This window comes from Branchiostoma lanceolatum, chromosome 1 (assembly GCF_035083965.1).
Source record: "Branchiostoma lanceolatum isolate klBraLanc5 chromosome 1, klBraLanc5.hap2, whole genome shotgun sequence".
Lineage (NCBI taxonomy): Eukaryota > Metazoa > Chordata > Leptocardii > Amphioxiformes > Branchiostomatidae > Branchiostoma > Branchiostoma lanceolatum.
In genome coordinates, this window is record NC_089722.1 from 32,299,963 (window position 1) to 32,320,331 (window position 20,369).

A 20,369-nucleotide genomic window follows, 5' to 3' on the forward strand; every position below is an offset into this window, starting at 1 on the left:
CATCCTAGTGAAAGTTGTCTGTATACCCCTCGAGGCCTTTAGATTGTTTTTCTGTCTTATAGCCCTGAATACTCTTTGAGGCCTCGTGATTTCTATCATTAAGGTCAAGGAAATGACTCAGAACAACTTTGCAAAAATTTATATCAAGAATTTACACTTTTTGATAATCCATACTTTATTCTTTAGGTAGAATATCGATAGATTTTGAGTATTCATAAGCTTATCCTCAATATGCATAATCTTGATACTTTTTGGCATTACCTTGATAAGGCTGGAGGCGTTTTCGAAACTTGCAATTATCTAAACACATTGTTTTGCCATGATTTTCCTAGTAGAGAAATGGATGTATTTCTTTTGTTGTTAGTAATTGGGTTTTCCTTATCTTAGTCCGCCTTGTGCCTCTTCTTTGTACAGATTTGTAGACAAGTGAACTTTTATTTTATTGGAATATTAACACAGGCAAATGGCTGACATGTGATTTATTCTCAAGGACAGTCATGGAGCTGTCTATTTGATCTGCACTAGAGATCTCTCAAACCCACTGTTTTTCAATGTGGCAGACTTTTGTAACCTGGCGAAATAAATGTTAACTAGAAAAAAGTACCAAATTGAATGTTACAAAAACAGGCATAAAAAATTAGCCTGATCCTTACATCTGCTTGGAGATTACTTCTGATAGGCCCCCAGACACAACAAAAACAGGTTACTTAAAAATACTGACTATGAAGAGAAATATCTTAAGAATACAAACATTCGACACAGAACAGCCATCACAAAACTCCGGATTAGTTCACACAAACTACACATTGAAAAGGGCAGACATAACCGCATTCCTTTGCAGCAAAGAATTTGCCAATAATTTGTAATATAGATAAGATTGAGGACGAATGTCATTTTGTTGTTGCAATTGATTGTACACTTTACAACAATGAGAGAAATATGCTCTTTAAATATACTAGTGAGCCTTGTTGTACTGAACCACATGGCAAAAAAATGCAATTATAGGAAAGGCATTCTGCATCCATATCCGTTTTCTGATATTTATTACTTTGCAATTTACGGCATATATTTGCTGATTTTACACCTTCTTGGCATGAGTTTTTTACAGTATGGTCGCAAACTTGGTAGCAGTGAACCCTCCTACTAACTTAAAGGTCATTCATTCCATTCATTCATTCATTTCTTTCTTAATTATACACCACAAGGTATTACCTCAAGATCAGTGAAGGTTAGACATCTAGGTAGTACTCAATTGCAAGTATCTGGATATTTTTGTAAATTATCCAGTTCCTTGAGTAACTGCTGTGTTGCATTTTGTCTCAAGGTTTTTGTGTCTTTTGATTGATGAGTTTTGACTGAGGTCTCTAAGTTGACCCTTAGGGCTCAGGCCACAGCTGTAAGCAGGTTAGTCACAGTACTGGACACAGACAATAGGAAGATTCTCCCCCTCCGATAGGTTACTTCAGGTAAATGCCATCTTTAAAGGTGAGGTCAATTGTCTTATGATTCTTCTTCTTTACTGCTTAGCCTCATGTCTGAGATTATCAGCAGTTGCGTATGGGTTAGATACAACACAAGTGCCCGGTACAAATAAAACGAAGGGAAAATAAAGGAAAGGCGCTAAGGAACATAAACAACTGAATTTGTGTGCCCAAAGGACAGGAGAAGTGAATTTAGTGAGTTAGTGGTACATTTATTTACATATATACAAGGACGTGTAGGGGTGGCTCAATGCAGCAGGGTTTTCCCCAGTTCGGTTTTGAGCTGGGAGAGGGTGACGCCTCCGCCACACTAGGCTCAAGTTCGTTCCACTCTTTGATGGCTGAGGGAAGAACGAGAGCCTAAGTATAGTAGTTGTTCCTGCACGCGATGGCCTGCCATTCTGATTCATACATTTGCTGTAGCAGGGTACCTCAGACCCTGGCAACATGGCACCTGTATTAATGTACAAGGTTGGAAATGTAAGGAAGAATATTCCTTGAATTTTATCTGTTGAGTTCTACTATAGAAAAGAGCTTTGCAACAGAACTGAGTCAGCTTACAGATGTGATTTATGTGGCAGAGACTGCCATTCTCGTATAGGGCTGTTTAGCCATAGTCGATGCTGTAGGGCTGTTGTGCCATGGTCAATACTGACCGACGGAGGCCATATATAATTCTACTAGGAATTTGTGTTAACAAACATTTTAGGTAAATGTTTTTGTGCCTGACTAAAAGGGGATAATGTGATATTGTATTATGCTTTAGAATCAGAAATGCAAACTATAGATCTTTTCTATTGTGATATTCTATAGAAAAGTAGTTGTGAAGCATCCATTTTGGGGTCACAAGGCAAATCGATTTTTGGTATCCAAGTATGTTACGTCTTGGGGTTCTCTTCGATATTACTGTAGATTGTAAAACATTCATGGTGGTTTTGTGTTTTCGGTTTTTGCTGTGAACTCTTACTGCAAACATGTGCTAGTATCTATCTATCTCTGTATTATTTTAACTGAAATCCTAAAACTCTGCTGTCTTTCCCCTCGTACTGTAAAATCAAGTCTCAGCAAACTTGAAACAAGTGAAATTTATCTTGAAAGTTCATCTGTGTTGGTAGAAAACATTCTTAAACTAGTTTAAACTGTAATTTCCAACACAAAAAATTGGACTTACCCAAATTTTCGACCGTACGACATCGGTCTTTGTCAAGGAATGATCCATCCACCGCTGGGGTGACGTCACGTTATGCAGATAGCACACGTGACTCCGTGAAATTTATGATAACTTCTGCCACGAAACCCTGCTCATTCACTGAACCTTGGTGACCACATGTGTGCACTGTGTGAATTGCATTATTGTAGCCGTTAGGACTTTGTTTTTATGTTGTACTGGCTACTTTGATTTAGGCCATACGAATTTGATTATATGGATGACAATCCCAAATCCCAAAACTTGACAAAAAAAAGGTGGGCAAAAAAACTTGACAAAAAAAGTTGGGCAAAAAAACTTCGTTATGAAATCTAAGTCATCAGGAAGGTTGAATAAATCACTGAACACACAGAACATGGTATACCAGACAATGAATTATTAATTTTCATTCTTTTACATCTTCTTCTTTAACTTTGGAAGACTTTGCTCAGGGCTTGAAATACATTTGACACAAAGAAGAGGTCTAGTCAGAGTCACCATTATACTCCAGCTTTATTGCACCATAGTTGTTGGAAAGCAGCTTTCGTATTTCACTTCTTGCCCAAAAGACCCACTTGTGCGCTTACATTGAAGACCTTCTGCTCACTGTGAGCATTAAAATCAGCACCTTTTGCAGTTCTAAGCACATATTGCACCATCGAAACTGATCAGTATACATTTTACTATGTTCAAAATAAGCAACTGTTGTGTAAACGTAAAAAAAGTTTTTTATTAGCACAATCATTTCTAATTTAAAGTTCCACTTGAAGATAGCTGGGAACTGAAGTCAAAAAGTCTATTTGATAGTCACCTATAAGTTTGGGGAATAGTATGCATAAGTTGTGAGTGAGTGAGAGTGGTGTGAGGAAGAAACGTGAGGAGGGGTGTGAAGGGGTGTGAGGTGCAGGGATGTGAGGTGCAGGGACGTGAGGTGCAGGGACGTGAGGTGAGGGAGTGTGAGGGGAGGAGGGGTGAGGTGCAGGGATGTGAGGTGCAGGGTTGTGAGGTGTGGGGGTGTGAGGTGAGGGGTTGTGAAGGGAGGGGTGTGAGGTGAAGGGGTGTGAGGGGAGGGGGTGTGAGGTGAGGGGTTGTGAAGGGAGGGGTGTGAGGTGAGGGGGTGTGAGGTGAGGTGAGGGGGTGTGAGGGGAGGGGGTGAGAGAGTGAGGGGCAGGGATGTGAATGGTAGTTTGCATGAGGGGAGGGTACTTGAGGGAGGATGCGTGAGGGGAGCAGGAGTGAGGAGGGGTGCGTGAGGGCAGATTGCTGGAAGGAATGTTGCGTGATTTGGGTGTGTGAGTGAGGGGAGGGTGCGTGAGGGGAGCAGGAGTGAGGAGGGGTGCGTGAGGGGAGATTGCGTGAGGGAATGTTGCGTGATTTGGGTGTGTGAGTGAGGGGAGGGTGCGTGAGGGAAGGGTGTGTGAGGGGAGGGTGTTTGAGGGGAGGGTGCGTGAGGGGAGGTTGAGTGAGGGGAGGTTGAGTGAGGGGGGAGGGTGCGTGAGGGGAGTGTGAGTGAGGGGAGGATACTTGAGGGGAGGGTGTGTGAGGGGAGTGTGAGTGAGGGGAGGGTGCGTGAGGGGAGGTTGAGTGAGGGGGGTGGGTGAGGGGAGGGTGCGTGAGGGGAGTGTGAGTGAGGGGAGGATACTTGAGGGGAGGGTGCGTGAGGGGAGTGAGTGAGGGGAGGGTGCGTGAGGGGAGTGTGAGTGAGGGGAGGGTGCGTGAGGGGAAGGGACCTTGAAACATGCAAAATAACATATAAGATTCCATTACTAAGATACCCATATTCCGAACAACTTGAATCTTACAGAAATCGAGTTACAAATTTATCTATAGACAGCGCAGACTTTCACTACAAACTGATCTTGCCTTTTACCCTACAAATCAAGCATTCATTGTCATTTGCATCAAGTTTTAAAAGAACAATTTATAGCAAATCATGTCAAAACATCAAGCTAAAAAGATTAGCATTATTGGAAAACACCAGCTGAGCTTATATGCAGTGTTGTTGACTGGCCAAAGATGGCCAAAGATGTTACAATTGCTCGCAAATTAGTCTTGACTACAATACTCTAATCAAATTTAAAAACTTAACAATCGATGGTACTTTCAGACACATTTGGTGTTGTTAAGTGTTTCTGAATAAAGAGTCATCCTTCGGCCTGAAACAACAAAAATAAACTTTAATACAACATGAAAAGAATGAATCATGTAATCTTTGACGTTTCCATAGCTTACTGTTTGTGATTATTATATGAAACACACAGCAAAAAGGCCACAAAAGAGAAAAAATACAAACATGAAGAAAGTCTTTTGCTCCATGACTTTTACAGGCATAAATGTCTACTGTAATTTTTGTTTCTTTCACTGTAACTGTAACAGTCACTTTTTTTACCATGAACTTATCATCAACATGAAAAACCTGTTGTTTTTTATGATTCATTCACACAACAGTCCTGTAAATCACTTGTAGCCATCATGAAGTTAAAGTTCAGTGAAAATATTCATTTTACTATCGTGAAGATAAAGTGAATTACAGTATCATATTGTGCTGTAAGTTACAGAATTGAGATAAGGCATTATTGCTCAAGACTCAATCTTGAAGACTCTAACGTACTCAATTGATGAGTGTCTGCAAGAGGTCGAGGAGGTTGTGTTCTTTCTCCAGCCTCTTCTGTACTGGCTCTGCCACAGCCTTCTTCTCAGCCCTGTACTTCTGCACATGTGGAGAGTTCTCCATCTCCCTCTTGGCTTGGATCTTTCCCAGCAGACTCCTCAGTTTCTCCACAACTTCACGTTTCTTACCACCTACAGAGACATAAACTTTTTGAGCTGTTCAACCAATGCAATTTTTGATACTGTTCAAAATGGGGTGCTACTTCCCAGCTTTCTATTCGAGATTGTCACCAGACCTTAGTCTCTACCGGACTAACTATGCCGGCTATAAGGAGAGTATTTGCCAGGGGTTTATTTGCAGGCCTGGGGCGAAATGTGATCTTCACCATGGACTGACTCTACTGGCTAATAATTCCTTTTTTCTGACGAATTCTACAATCCACACCCCTGTAGGAGGGCCTGGTTGAGGCTAACAACTATATTCTTGTTGAGAAATAGAAACTTTCTTTTCCTGAATTTGGGAACATAGATTGATTAGAAGGAATATAGAATTTGATAACTGTTCGGAAAACTGCTGTGGTCATAGTTACGGTTTTATAAAAAAGATCATATGCAACACATGCAAATAAAGTAAAAGGTAATGAAACCTAGTTCATAAACTTCTCTGACATGTTCTGCTATTCTTTGTATTGTGCTGATTTAGGGCAACTGTAACTGTAGCTTCCCACGCTAGTTTGAGAGTAGATATTATGTAACAGAAATTATGGAAAGTGCAATATGTTTTACCTGCACAGGTTTGTTCTTTTAATTCTGCATGTGCTTCAGCAAATGCAGGATCTTTGCACCAAACCGCTGTTGGGGAGAAAGAACAAAAACAAGTTCAAATCTGAAACCATAATACATCTATCTACACTACAACTACAACTACAACTTTTTTTTCCTTTCTTTTAAGTTTTGGCAAGACAACTGAGTTAAAGGCAACAAAGCAATATTAGGGAAAAAAATTGACGTTAAGATACTAAAATCTTTATGGTAGTGAGATTTACTAACATTGTTTAGCACATTTGTGTAAATACATTCAGGATGTTAAAACCGTGCTAAAACGTGCTGTACGATGATCCCCTTAATTTTGCGAGCTTACAAAAACTCCAGGCACGATTTTCAGTGACGACAACGTCGTATTTTGCATCATGGACGTTGCTATACATTGTGATAGTGTTGTTTGTATAGAGATGACAAAATAAATTGACTTTCAAAATCCGATTTTTCGTACCCTAACATAGCTTGGGTTGCCTTTAACGCTTTCTTAGCACACTGTGTATGTAAGGACTGTACTGTCACGTAGTATATAGTCGGTACATTTGTGAAGGTTAGACATCCAGGTGACCAATATATAAAGAGAATTCAAACTCAAACTAAGAATTCAGAGATTTATTTCCGGACGTTTCGAGTGACATCCGTCACTCTTCTTCAGCCTCACTAAAATGAACTAGCAGAACTAACCAGTACTTATTTACAATAACTAGAACAAACGGTTTTACATGGCAAATCACACAGTCATGCATAAGAGGTATTGAAATGTAAAATAAGACGGGAGGGTTCCTATGGTAAGACAACACCATAGGAACATTTATTGTCCTTTGCTTGGGGGGAGGGCAGGGTCTCTGGTACTGGAGAGTTCTACGCGGAGTCCTCCCTTCCTGTTATTGTAAATAAGTACTGGTTCTGCTAGTTCATTTTAGTGACGCTGAAGAAGAGTGATGGATGTCACTCGAAACGTCCGGAAATAAATCTCCGAATTCTTATCCAGTTGTAGAGTTTGAATTCTCTTTATATATAGTCGGTACAGTAGGTTACTGTGCTCACGTTTGCAGCTTTGTGCCAGCTGAGGGACCATGGATCCCTGCGGTCCAGCCATCAACCCAGCAAGCCATTCACTCCACTTAGCACAGTCCAAAGCTGTTAGTGGGGGAACAACACAAGTCTTAGGATAGAACACAACATTCTTAAATCGTAGGTTTAGAAAAAAGATACTCCTGAAATGATATGAAAAAAAATTACTGAAATCTAGTAGATTGTGGATCTGATGTGTCTAATGACAGCGAACATGAAAGTTACAAACAGTTTAGATATTACCAAATCCTAATCTTATTGATTGTGGAAAAACTAACTTATAACTTACATACTTATCAATATGCAAGAGAAGTCAGTTGGTTACATTTGGTTTTTGTGGTATACAGGGGTACAAGAAATAAAGGGAGGAGTTTCCTTTACGAATATGCACAAATTGCGTGACGTCGTGTGGCGTAACGGGTAGAACATTTGGCCGTCAAACAAGAGAACCCGAGTTTGATCCCGGCTTGCCCTCAGACATGTCTGCATATGCGACCGGACGTTGTGCCCTTGGGAAAGGCACTTAACACAAATTCCCTCACTTCACTCAGGTGTAAATGAGTAATACCTAGCTTCTGTTAGGGACGTCCCTCGGATAGGACGTTAAATGGAGGTCCCGTGTTTAGGGAGAGCCACACCCCGTTCACGTTAAAGAACCCACAACACCTTTCGAAAAAGAGTAGGGGCATGCCCCGGTGTGCGTTGGTCCAAACCTTACAGTCTGGTCTGGATTGACATCTTGAAAAGGTGATAGTCACCTGTTATGTCAATCCTTCCACAAATGTGGTAAATCTGAATGAATAGATAGATAAATAGAATAAAAGTTCTTACTTTGGCTGGAGGATGATGATGATGAATGTGTCATAGAAGACTGCATGTGAGCCTGCATTGCTTTCAGGTAGGCTTTACCCACAGCTGGAACAGAAGTCACACAGTATGGGCTTACGTTCTCTTTACAATAACACTGAGTAGTATGACTTTGTATGCAACTGGGGACAAAAGGTTCAAAAAACAGGCACACACTAACAAACACACACACTCACACACACACACACACACTCACACACACACACACACACACGCACACACAAATGGTCCTGACAATAAATTTGCATACACATTTTACATCATTTCTCCAAAACCTCAATACTCCCACTACACTGTCTGGATTCTAAAAGACAATATGTGAACATTATGGTACAAGTTACTGACAATGCTTAAGTGCCATAGTGAGAGTTTAATGCTTAAAGGCACCCAAATTTTATGAGGCTTGAAAACTGGAAATATTCTACTTGCTTTACTCTTTATAAAATTAATTTAATTTAATGCCACTGTTTACCACATTTGCGTGCAGATTTCTTATCAAAAGAGCTCAAAAGCGGCTCAAAAATAAGCTACATGGTGATCTTTCAGTTTCACGTGCCTAGTGTAAATAGACCGATAGCGTAGCCCCACCCACCTCCGTAAAAAGTAGTTTCAAGCCTCATAAAATGCTCTGGATGCCTTTAAACAAATTTAGCTTCCAACATACTTAGGTTAGTACCAGGCGATATGTATCAAAGTGCTGCAAATTATGCCTGGCAAGTGAAAATAAGATTATTCCATTCCTACCGCTGGTCACAAGAGGACTAGCCCGCAGGCCAGCACCACCAGCACTCCATCCGCCATCTACTGTCAGAATCCTCAAATAACGACAGGTGAAGCCAGTAGCGAAGGGCTGTAGGTTCTGGCCTTCTCCGTCAGTATTACCTGTAACCTCCTGCAATGGTACATTGTGTGGTTAGGAACGTTTTCGGTCTCTTAGATCATCTCTTATATATATAATTACCTTCATTTAGCTGGTTGGAAGATTCACTATGGCCTGGGTGCCATCGTAGTAAGTTTACCGGGGCTCACATACTCTCCCCATAACACGAGATATCAAAACCGGACGTTCTGCTGCAGTACTTTAACAAGCTGCCATGGGGCCCAGAATCTAATCATTTTGAGACCTTATCATGACCTACCCACAAACCAGATATCAAGACAATCCACCAAGGCCTTCTTAAGTTATTGTGTTGACACACGGATAGACAAATTTATTTTTGCTGTCCTATAAATTGTAATGCCCAAACTCCAATTCAGCCAATGGGCTGCCATTGTTCGCGACATGTGTGAATGTGAATTGATGACTAAAACCATTACTAGATACACGCTCCCGAAAACATAACCTTCCTAGCAAAGGTATTAAACATACGAAACGACAATTAGAACTTACCTCTGCATAGTCGGTCCATGCTTCACCATCCATACTGTGCTGCACTTTCATCTTGGTCAGCCAGCGGTTACCACGTCCCTTCGTGGCAATGCCGCGAACCTCGATAGGCTGGATCAGGTCGAATTGTAGATACTCCCCGGCTTGATCTGTGCTGGGGGCCCAGAAGTGCTCCGTCCCATCTTGGACCTCTTTCCCAAGGTTTCCATGTACGGCGGAATGGTCTGCGTCCAGCTCCGAAGAAGCCGTGAAAGACGCGTCCGGGATGAGGTTTCCGATCGACATAAATGCTGAATGTATGAATGACTGAATGAATGCATGAGTATGTATGAATGAATGAATGGTTTGTTGTGCAATTAAAAGCATTTGGCAGCCTGTCCTCTGATTGCACGCTCCTTTCACATCATTCCAATCACACACGAAGTTAGAAGCTGACTGATAGAGCAGAACGAATGTTTACCAAAGTTTTATAAATTTAAACAAGACGACATACAACATAGCATCCTTTCAATATTTCTAGTATATGATACAATAACAAAAGTCTTAAACTGTATGATGTTAAGAAAGTAAATTTTCCTGGGAAAAATCCTGAAAAAACAGCTTAGGTTTTAATTAATGTTATCAATGTCATACACCATGCAGGGGCGCAAAATCGACCTTGACATTTGTGTTCCCAATTAAGTCCTACAAATATGCCAAATATCATCACAATCCATCCAGAGGTACATGAATCATGCTGACTACAGTCATCTGGAAACACAGACAGACACAAACAAAAACACTCAAAACAATACCTCCTTTTTCATGGAGGTAATGATTGTGGAAAAACTAACGTATTTGAGACAACGTGCTTACATTATGTTAGACCAGTCGGTCAGTAAGACTTGGTTTGGTGGTTTACAGTGGTACAAGACATTACCGTGATTGAAAGGAGGTACACAAAGTCATTGGTACTTCTTACCCTGGCTGGATGATGATGATGTCATAGAAGACTCCGTGTGCTGGCGCATGGCTTTCACAAAGAGTTTAGCCACAGCTGGAACAAAAGTCACAAAGTATGGGCTAATATGTTCTCCCTTTCTTTATAATAACTGCCAACTTGCATGTTTTTTTATGAAACGGGGGACATCAAGAAAAAGAACCGTCAAGCACAAAGACACACACACACAGAGATCGTCACGACGTTATAGATTTGTATACACATTTTACATGAGGAACTCAAGATATAAGAACAAATTGTATACTTGTTGTATATATAGCACATACGTGAATAGTTTCATCAGGTTGGTAATTCACATAAAAAAGACTATACAACCAAGAGATTTATTCCACCGACGTTTCGATGACCATCTGTCACCTTTTTCAAGGCAATTCTGACTGGTTCACATAGCAATGCATCACAGGGGTTGCTGCTTATACATATAAATGAAATGGTTTCCCAAACGCAAAGTATTTACATATGTACAATCACAGGGGATGACATCACTATGCGGTCCCAAACGTACAGAAGGGTAACGCATATATGTATATAGCACATAGTTTCAATTGCAAGGGAACAAATTCTTGTCATTTGAAAATAAAAGAGATTAAGACTAATAAAAGGGAGGGTAATGACAGATTTACTTGAAGCGCAGGTTAATGGCACGTTTTAAAGTGCCTGTATACAACTGGCCTGCGAAAATAAGATTAGTCCATTCCTACCCGTTCTCACAAGAGGACTGACCCGCAGGCCAGCACCACCGGCACTCCATCCGCCAGCTACTGTCAGGAACCTCATATAACGGCAGGTGAAGCCATCCTCACCGAAGGGCTGTAGGTTCTGGCCTTCTCCGTCGGTATTGCCTGGAATCTCCTGCAATGGTTAAGAACGTTTTCGGGCTCTTGGATGATCTTTCACCTTCATTTAAAAGTTGGAAGACGTACTAGATAAGGCGCTCTAAATCAATTTTTATAACGGGTGAAAAGGTATTGTCACAATTAAACGTTGTAGGTTTTTCTTCTTCAAGAATTCAGGATGACTCTGCTAGTAACACTAAAGATAAGTTAACAAAACCCTGTGTTATTGCAAGCAAATTAATCATTCTCAAGCATTCAATACAATTTTATGCTCTTGACTATGGAGGAGTAACTAGATGCAAACATATAATGAAACGAGTTATGCCACCAACAAACAAACCAACAAACACAAAAGGTCCACTGCAGCACCAAAGGAACCCCCCAGAGGACCCATCTTCGAACTTGACCTTTGTCTCTCCAACAGAAACTTACCTACCAAAGATCATCAACATCCGTCCATGGCATCAAGTGTTATATCGCCAACACCATCACTCCACAAATCCCGACTAAAAATATACCCTTCTGCCTACGGCGAAGGCAAAAGTACGAGACCACGATTAGAACTTACCTCTGCATAGTCGGTCCATGCTTCACCATCCATACTGTGCTGCACTTTCATCTTGGTCAGCCAGCGGCCACCACCTCCCTTCGTGGCAACGCCGCGAACCTCGATAGGCTGGGTCAGGTCGATCTGTAGGTACTCCCCGGCTTGATCTGTGCTGGGGGCCCAGAAGAGCTTCGTCCCATCTTGGACCTCCTTCCCGAGGTTTCCACTGACGGCGGAATGGTCTGCGTCTAGCTCCGAAGAAGCCGTGAAAGACCCGTCCGGGATGAAATTTCCGATCGACACAAATGCTGGGTAAGAACGGAAGTGTTGAAAGGTTGAATAAATACACGCACATGCAAAATATAGCATCATATCAATATATATTTCTAGTATATTCACAGTAATACCAGGAGATAGGCTGGCTATTCGGAATTAATGCAGTAGCCTTGATGACATCGTGGGTAGTTAAGTCCATAAATTCTGGCCATAAAAAGGTCCTGGTCATATTCGTTGTACGAGAGTTTTCCGATCGCAAACAGTGCGCATTCTTGTGATAGTTGTGTGTGTGTCGTTAAGAATTCAGCTGTATTGTTTGTTAAAAGGCTGTATTCGATCCTTGTCTGCGTTTGGTTCTGTTAAACGCCCCTCACGCTGGCGGTGTTGCTGCGGCCGATCGAATTGACAAAGCACTCAACGACTTTCATCAACAAAAACGAATATTTTTAAGCTTTGTGTGTTTTGTTGTCTTTTTAGTCATACTTGTACGTTTTGAATGATATTCCCATGATAGTCCAAGGGTAACACAAATCCAGTTTAGGACGCAGCGACGCTGCCAGTGTGCCGCGGGTCCTGAGTGAGAGGGGGCTTTAAAGATACTATGCATAAATGACACTATAACCGTACGACTACCTGCGACAAATGAGACCGCGCCGGAATGCCTTGCATTGTGCCACTGTGATGACTTAAACCGGATACTACAACTATTTCATAATTTTTGCTAGATGTCTTCGGATCAGGTCTTTGTTTCTATGTTCTAGTTCACGAACGAGAGCGAGAGTTGTCAGGTTGAAGAACGTTCAGAGTGAACATACTCTTGCATACCTCGCAATTGCTCTTGCATGGCCGCTGTTATGGTCTTGTGTTGCACGGTCGCCGACCCGGCCTGCTGCAGCCGGGTGAAGCTTGCTGCAGAAGCTGTGGAGGGACAAGACAGTCGTTTCTTCAGGAAATCCACTCAAACCATTTTCTCCGTGTCTCAATGATATTCAAATCAATACCTTTGTTACATGATCCTTTTTCTTCTGATAAATCGCGAAATTCTATTGTCTACTTTATTTCTTGTTGAAAACTGGTCTCTTGAAAATGGCCCTCTGGGAAGAACGGCTAAGGCCGACAGGGCACTTTCAGAAATGAATAAAAGTAATTGATTAATTGATTGATTGTCGATTGGGAAAGTATTTTATTAACAACAACTTATCAAGTGGCTGAACCAAGACGCAGGCACTTTGATTACACTTTGATTACACTTTGATTACACTTATAAAGTATATTCACATTATGACATGATAACGCACAACTATATTACATTCATGGCTTTCCACAACAAAGTTTATTTTTCAAACTTACATAACAGGATTGTTGCTGGGTTACGTGTTACCTACGATCATCAGCTATATTCATAATCAGAAATGCAGTTCATACCCCTTTTTACTTTTCGATATACAGGACTTATACTATAAATATGATCTGTACATACTTTTGGTAATGAGGACGTCAAACCGTAAACCGATGCCGGTGCCGCCCCAGCCCCCGTCCACAGAAACCAGTTGGATGTATCGGCAGGTGATGGGGGCAGCTAAGGGCTGCACGTTCTGACCGTCTGCATCTGTGTTTCCTGTGATGATCTAACAGAAGGGGGCAGAGTTGTGAGGTTTCGTCCTTTGAGGTATCATGATATACTTGAGATGCTACAAGTTACGTTTGAATGAAATTCGGGCAATGTATGTTGTTGCTTTTTGCCCGATTGAACATTTTGTCAACAATATCTAACACAAGAGGACAGACATATTGATTCTAATAATGACGTGCTTGATATCTGTTCTACAATGTTGACTTAACATTGACTGTAACTACCTAAGGATTCTGCCACGAAACTCTGTCTTGGAACAGACTATTTGAAACCAAGCCTTGTAAAGTCTGGTGACAGGAATCTCGTATGAAGAACTGCAATTGGGGGACCAAACTCTCACATTCTGACTTCAAAGAATCATCACATAGCATGTCCAGAACACGAGATAGCAAAACCAAAGGCTCTGCTGTACCAATAAAAGCCACTTGGCACGGGGGCTCATAGTTTACTTGAACGTGTCCTTCGTATTGATGACACCTACCTACATATCAAGTGCCACGAAGATTTATCCACGTACAACTTCAAGAAGTTATGTTTGCCACAAAGCAAACAAACAAACAAACGCACACACACACACGCATACACACACACACACACACACCACACACACACACACACACACACACACACACACACAAACACACACACACACACACACACACACACACACAGGCATAACCACAAACCCATGTGGCATCGAAAAAGAGGAACGCGAACATTCACGCTGATGCTTACCTTGTCATACGTAGTCCATTGCTCTCCATCCATGCTGTACTTCAGTTGAATGTTTGTCAGCCAGCCGGTCCCCCCACCCTTGGTCACCAGACCACCGAACTCCAGAGGCTGGGTAAAGTCCACCTGGACATACTCCCCAGCTTGGTCGGTGGCAGGCTGCCAGTAGTGGGCCGTCCCGTCCTGGACGATCTTCCCGAGGTTGGCAAAGTGAGCGCTATGGGCCTCGTCTTTTGAGGAGGATGTCGTGAAGGAGGCGTCTGGTATGGCCCTTCCGGCGGAAACAAGCTCTGCAAAAGAATTCGATAGACCAAAATTTATCCCCGCAATGGTCAAAGGAAAGGAAAGGAAAGGGATCTCGAACCAGTTTAGCTCAAATGAACTCAATGAACAGATGAGCTACTCTTCCACTGGTTGTGATAGAGAAGACAGACGCTATGTACAGTATTTACAGGTTCATCGTACCGGGGAAATTCCCCTAGCTCTTTTCGACAAGCACAGTGAACAGTGGACCACGGCTTAACGTCCCGTCCTAAGGACTGCGATCTTTGACGGTAGCGTGCACGTGCATGTCGGGTGAGCGACGCAGCGGGGATCGAACCCGGGGCTTCTAGTTCCAGAGGCAAGATCTCTAACCACTGGACTACGCACGCTACCTAAGGCTGTATCGTCTCATTGCTTTATTTGTTACTTTGCACATCTTTTTTCACGTTTCCCTCATTAGGATTTCAACTGAGTTAACTTTACCTAGTCCCATCAACTGAGTACGTTACCCGAATTGTTTTTTAAGTTGCTATACGTTGTATCAATTCATGTACAAATATTTGGGGTGATAGATCTATCTTAATCATCATGTACTACGCACTGCACAGAGATCGACGTAACGTGTTATTGGTCTCCATATGCCTATTACCTAATGCAAAGATTTTTTTAACAAACTCACTGAAAGTTTTTTTTCCTGAGCTTAAGTCTACAATACTGTATACGATTACATGTGCCTCTGAATAAATCTTGAATACATATCCCGCTGTGTCATACTTTTGGCTAAATATATTCAGATCAGGTTTATGTTTTTATGTTGTTTGGCACGAATATGTCTTGATGTGATAGATGTCCGCTATAGGTTGAAGGAAGTTCAGAGTGAACATATTCATGCATACCTCGTTGTTGCGTGGTCGTTGCTGATGACCCGGCCTGCTGCAGCCGGGTGAAGCTTGCTGCTGAAGCTATAGAGGGACAAGACAGTCGTTTCTTCAGGCAATGCACTCAAACCATTTTTTTTCGTGTTTCAATGATATTCATGTGGAAATCGACTGTCGTAAAATAGATTTTACAACTGAAACGATTGGGAAATAATCTTATTGACTACCGGTGCCACTCACTTATTAAGTGGCTGAACCAAGACGCAGGCAGTTTGATTACAAATCCCTTGTAAACTATATTCACATTATGGCATATCCTTTTATGATTACGTACAATTAAATCATGGCTTTCCTAAACATAGATATACAGAGATCAAGCAATAGATGAATGGTTTATTTTTCAAATACATAGCAGTCTTTTTGTTGGATTATGTTCACTTACGAACATAAGCTATATTCAAAATCAGAAATGCAGTTTTTACCCCTCTTTGCTTTTCGATATACAGGACTTATACTATAGATATGATCTGTACTTACTTTTGGTAATGAGGACGTCAAACCGGAAACCGATGCCGGTGCCGCTCCAACCCCCGTCCACAGTAACGAGTTGGATGTATCGGCAGGTTATGGGGGCAGCTAAGGGCTGCACGTTCTGACCGTCTGCATCTGTGTTTCCTGTGATGATCTAACAGGAAGGGGCAGATTTGTAAGGTTTCGTCCTTTGAGGTATCACGATGTACTTGTGATACTACAAGTTACGTTTGAATGGAATTCGGGCAATACGTGTTGTTGCTTTTGCTCGATTGAATATTTTGCCAACAATATCTACCAGAAATATTGATTCTAGTAATGACGTGCTTGATATCTCTTCTCAAAATCAAAATTTCCCGTTCTTCTCATACGGTTACTGTAATACAATGTTTTCTAAATATTGACTGCAACTACCTAAACGCTGTCTTGGAACACACTATTTGAAACCAAGCCTTGTAAAGTCTGGTGACAGGAATCTCGTATGAAGAACTGCAATTGGGGGACCAAGCCTAGGCTTCTTGCCGAGCCCGAGAACTCTCACATTTTGACATTAAAGAATCATCACATGGCATGTTCAGAAAACGAGATAGCAAAAGCAGAGGTTCTGCTGTACCAATAAAAGCCTCTTTGGGTCATAATTGAATTGAACTTGCCCGGTGTATTGATGACACCTATCTAGCTTCCCACATACCAAGTGTCACGAAGATTCATCCACAAACAAACAAACGAACAAACAAACAAACGAACAATCAAACAAACAAACAACAAAAGCACTGACATAACCACAAACCCATAGGTGGTATCGAAAAATGTAGAAAGAAGAACATTCGCGCTGGCACTTACCTTGTCATACGTAGTCCATTGCTCTCCATCCATGCTGTACTTCAGTTGAATGTTTGTCAGCCAGCCGGTTCCCCCACCCTTGGTCACCAGACCACCGAACTCCAGAGGCTGGGTAAAGTCCACCTGGACGTACTCCCCAGCTTGGTCGGTGGCAGGCTGCCAGTAGTGGGCCGTCCCGTCCTGGACGATTTTCCCGAGGTTGGCAAAGTGGGCGCTATGGGCCTCGTCTTTTGAGGAGGATGTCGTGAAGGAGGCGTCTGGTATGGCCCTTCCGGCGGAAACAAGCTCTGCAAAACAAATCGATGGACTAAACTTTATCCCCGCAATGGTCAAAGGCTGTATCGTCTCGTTTCTTCATTTGTTCGTACATCTTTTTTTCACGCTGCTCTCATTAGGATTTCAACAGAGTACGTTACCTGAATTGTTGTTTAAGTTGTCATACGTTGTATCATATACAATTTTGGGGCGATAGATCTATCACCATTGTCATGTACTACGCACTGCATAGAGATCGACGTAATTGTCTTATTTGGTCACCATACGCCTATTGCAATTACAAATATATTTGAACAAACTCAGTGAAAGTTGACTTTTTTTCTGAGACTACGTCTATGATGTCTTATACGATTGCATCATAAATGTGACTCATATTTTAGCACGAAGATATCAGTGTTGAATACATACCTCGCTGTGTCACTTGAGTGGTCGTCTTGTGAAGGAGAGTGAATGTTCTAGCGGCAGCTGAAATGAAAGAGAGGGGACAAACATCTTTAGCAATGATTCAGACAATCTAACGTAACTATTACATTTTTGTATCCATCTAGGCCACATGCTTGTCCATGGTGCTGATTATAACGCTCAACAACAGGTCCTGTCCATGTTGCTGCGCTGAGTGTATATTGGACGGGGATTCTGACTTATCTTGGCACAGGATGTTGTCTTACCCTGGCATGTTCTTATGAGGATAATGGTTTATAATGACTTAGGAGAACGTTCTGAGGATGGGTGTCGCCTTAATCTGACCGAGGAGAGCGTTCTGAGGAGGGTGTTGCCTTACTCTGTCTGAGAAGAATGTTCTGAGGAGGATGTTGACTTACTCTGTCTGAAGAGAATGTTCTGAGCAGGATGTTGACTTACTCTGATGAGAATTTTGCCTTGCTCTGACTAACAAGAACGTTCTGATGAGAATGTTGCCTTACTCTGTCTGAGGAGAATGGTGCCTTACTCTGTCCGAGGAGAATGGTGCCTGAATAGAATGTTCCGAGGAGGGTGTTGTCTTACTCTGTCTGAGGATAACGTTCTAAGGAGGCCGTTGACTTACTCTGTCTAAGGAGAACGTTGTGAAAGGATGCCTACAAAGTTCTGAGGAGAATGTTGACTTACTCCGTCTGAGGATAATGTTTTGAGGAGGATGTTTAATTACTCGTACTAAGGAGGATGTTGACTTACTCGTACTAAGGAGGATGCTGACTTACTCGTACTAAGAAGGATGCTGACTTACTTGTACTAAGGAGGATGTTGACTTACTCGTACTAAGGAGGATGTTGACTCACTCGTACTAAGGAGGATGTTGACCTACTTGTACTAAGGAGGATGTTGATCCGGAAGGCGATGCCGCCAGGACTCCACTCCATTGGGAAGAAACGGATGTATCTGCAGGTGAATTCAGCGGGGGCTGGCTGGATACTGGGGGCATTGCCATCCGTGTTCCCCGTAAAAACCTGGAACGAAAGGACAAACCCATCATCCACTTGATGAGGTGACACACTATGCCTTTCTTCGTTTGGGAGGTACTAGAACAATGTATCTTCGCAATGGCTTACATTTTCTGCCAAGAATGCAGGATCACCCTTGGTCTCCTCAATGAGCGTTTTGTGCGGATGTTCAAGGCATGGGGTTTTCCCATTCACAGGGCCAAACGCTTCCTTTCCGAAAGACGAGTAACTTGTAATCAGTGCATGCATTAACAAACGTTCTAAGGGGACAACTGCATGTAGTCCGAACTTTCATGAAGTTCTATGTAATCAGCCCGACTTACGTAGGCTTCACCGCTGTCGTCTGTCACAGGCTGGAATTCTGTCCCATCCATGCTGTACTGCACAGTGAACTTGGTGACAAAGCGCGTCAGGGCACCCTGTACCATGACTCCCTGTAGTGTAGTGGGCTCTGTCATGTCCACCTGGAGGTACTGGTCGGTACCGTCCGTTGCTGGCGCCCAGAAGCCCGGCGAGCCGTCCGGCATGGTCATGCCAATGCGGGCAAACTGGGGTGTGTGGGTATCGTCCAGGTTAGAGGAGGCGGTGAAGGAGGAGTCAGGCAAAGCACTGCCGACCGCGATGAACTCTGTACAGTCGAAGATGAAGATTGATCAAATGAATGGATGGTTTATTGTGAACGACGACAACAATAAGTTGCCAGCCAATCACGTCGCCGCTTACGGTGAAGAGTCAACGTGATTGGCTAGCAACTTTCCCTCAAACAACAGGAGGGGCGGTATCTGATTAGCTGACTGCTACACAGAGCTAACATACCGAGAAGGACGGTTCGCAGGCCTGTACGCCAGGGCCGTCGCTTGGAACATACAAGCCATTGGCCTGGCATGAAAGGGTGGAATATATGTGTATGTTATTTTTAGTGTCACGACGACCCGTACTGGTACAAAGCTTCAATAAATGCGTTCATTCATTCATTCATTCATTCAGTCATCCATTCATTCATTCATAATGATTATAAAGAAAAAGAATTAGAGGTAACTTATCGTACAATAAGGTGTAAAAATTGAGATAATCAAGGATAGGAAACTTACGTCTATGCTCTGTTCTCTGGAACTTGTTCAGAAGGTAATATGCAAAGGTCTTCGATGACGCTGGCAAAGAAGGTACAAAAAAATACCGTTGAATATGTACAATGTCGAGGGTTAGTAAAGACTGCCTAATGTCTACCGCTTATTATTTGTTAGATTTACAAAGGCATTATATATTTTGCCTTTGTCATACTTTAGCACTGGCAGTCATAAGCACCTGTTTAATTTCATTCTGAATGATAAACAGGAAAGAAACAAATTGAAAGATCCTCATTGACTTAAAATGTTTTTAAGTGAGCAAAACATTTTCCAAAATATACATTGCGGAAGGCTGTTCCAAAGAAAAATTGCACAGAAAAATTTTTCGTAACTGTTTTTATAATATTTTTGATATTATGTTGTCGACTTACTGGAAGTTATTTTGGTGTTCACTCGGAAGCCAATTCCACCGGAGCCCCAGGTTAGTGGTGAGAATCGCAGGTACCGACATAGAATAGTGCGGCTCAGATTTATACTCTGCGTTCCACTATCATCACTGTTTCCGGTGAAGACCTGAGAGAACAAATAAAAACATTTCTTTGCACACTCCCTCACTCCAAGAG

At 42.2% G+C, this 20,369-nt stretch overlaps 2 protein-coding genes across 2 annotated transcripts in view; both read right to left on the minus strand.

Annotated features, from left to right (window-relative positions):
* Nucleotides 1-3,161: 3,161 nt before the first annotated feature.
* LOC136422750 (uncharacterized) lies at nt 3,162-5,138 on the minus strand. Its single transcript, XM_066410644.1, has 3 exons — nt 5,129-5,138; nt 3,792-4,464; nt 3,162-3,717 (listed from the first exon to the last, which is right to left on the minus strand). The coding sequence occupies exons 1-3, from the start codon at nt 5,136-5,138 to the stop codon at nt 3,420-3,422; spliced, it is 981 nt and encodes a 326-aa protein (XP_066266741.1). The 3' UTR covers nt 3,162-3,419.
* LOC136449252 (uncharacterized) overlaps nt 4,458-20,369 on the minus strand; it is a 65,230-nt gene continuing 49,318 nt past the window's right edge. Inside the window, exons 50-70 of the mRNA XM_066449201.1 lie at nt 20,178-20,319; nt 19,771-19,830; nt 19,003-19,307; nt 18,544-18,685; nt 17,649-17,705; nt 16,965-17,251; nt 16,128-16,275; nt 15,609-15,674; nt 14,452-14,738; nt 13,564-13,711; nt 12,909-13,001; nt 11,829-12,115; nt 11,126-11,276; nt 10,386-10,460; nt 9,428-9,714; nt 8,782-8,929; nt 8,002-8,085; nt 7,144-7,236; nt 6,064-6,129; nt 5,279-5,469; nt 4,458-4,823 (exon numbers count right to left, since the gene is read on the minus strand). Of these exons, the coding sequence (XP_066305298.1) occupies nt 5,279-5,469; nt 6,064-6,129; nt 7,144-7,236; nt 8,002-8,085; nt 8,782-8,929; nt 9,428-9,714; nt 10,386-10,460; nt 11,126-11,276; nt 11,829-12,115; nt 12,909-13,001; nt 13,564-13,711; nt 14,452-14,738; nt 15,609-15,674; nt 16,128-16,275; nt 16,965-17,251; nt 17,649-17,705; nt 18,544-18,685; nt 19,003-19,307; nt 19,771-19,830; nt 20,178-20,319 (3,117 nt within the window). The 3' untranslated portion in view covers nt 4,458-4,823. The remainder of the gene's footprint in view (nt 4,824-5,278; nt 5,470-6,063; nt 6,130-7,143; nt 7,237-8,001; nt 8,086-8,781; nt 8,930-9,427; nt 9,715-10,385; nt 10,461-11,125; nt 11,277-11,828; nt 12,116-12,908; nt 13,002-13,563; nt 13,712-14,451; nt 14,739-15,608; nt 15,675-16,127; nt 16,276-16,964; nt 17,252-17,648; nt 17,706-18,543; nt 18,686-19,002; nt 19,308-19,770; nt 19,831-20,177; nt 20,320-20,369) is intronic.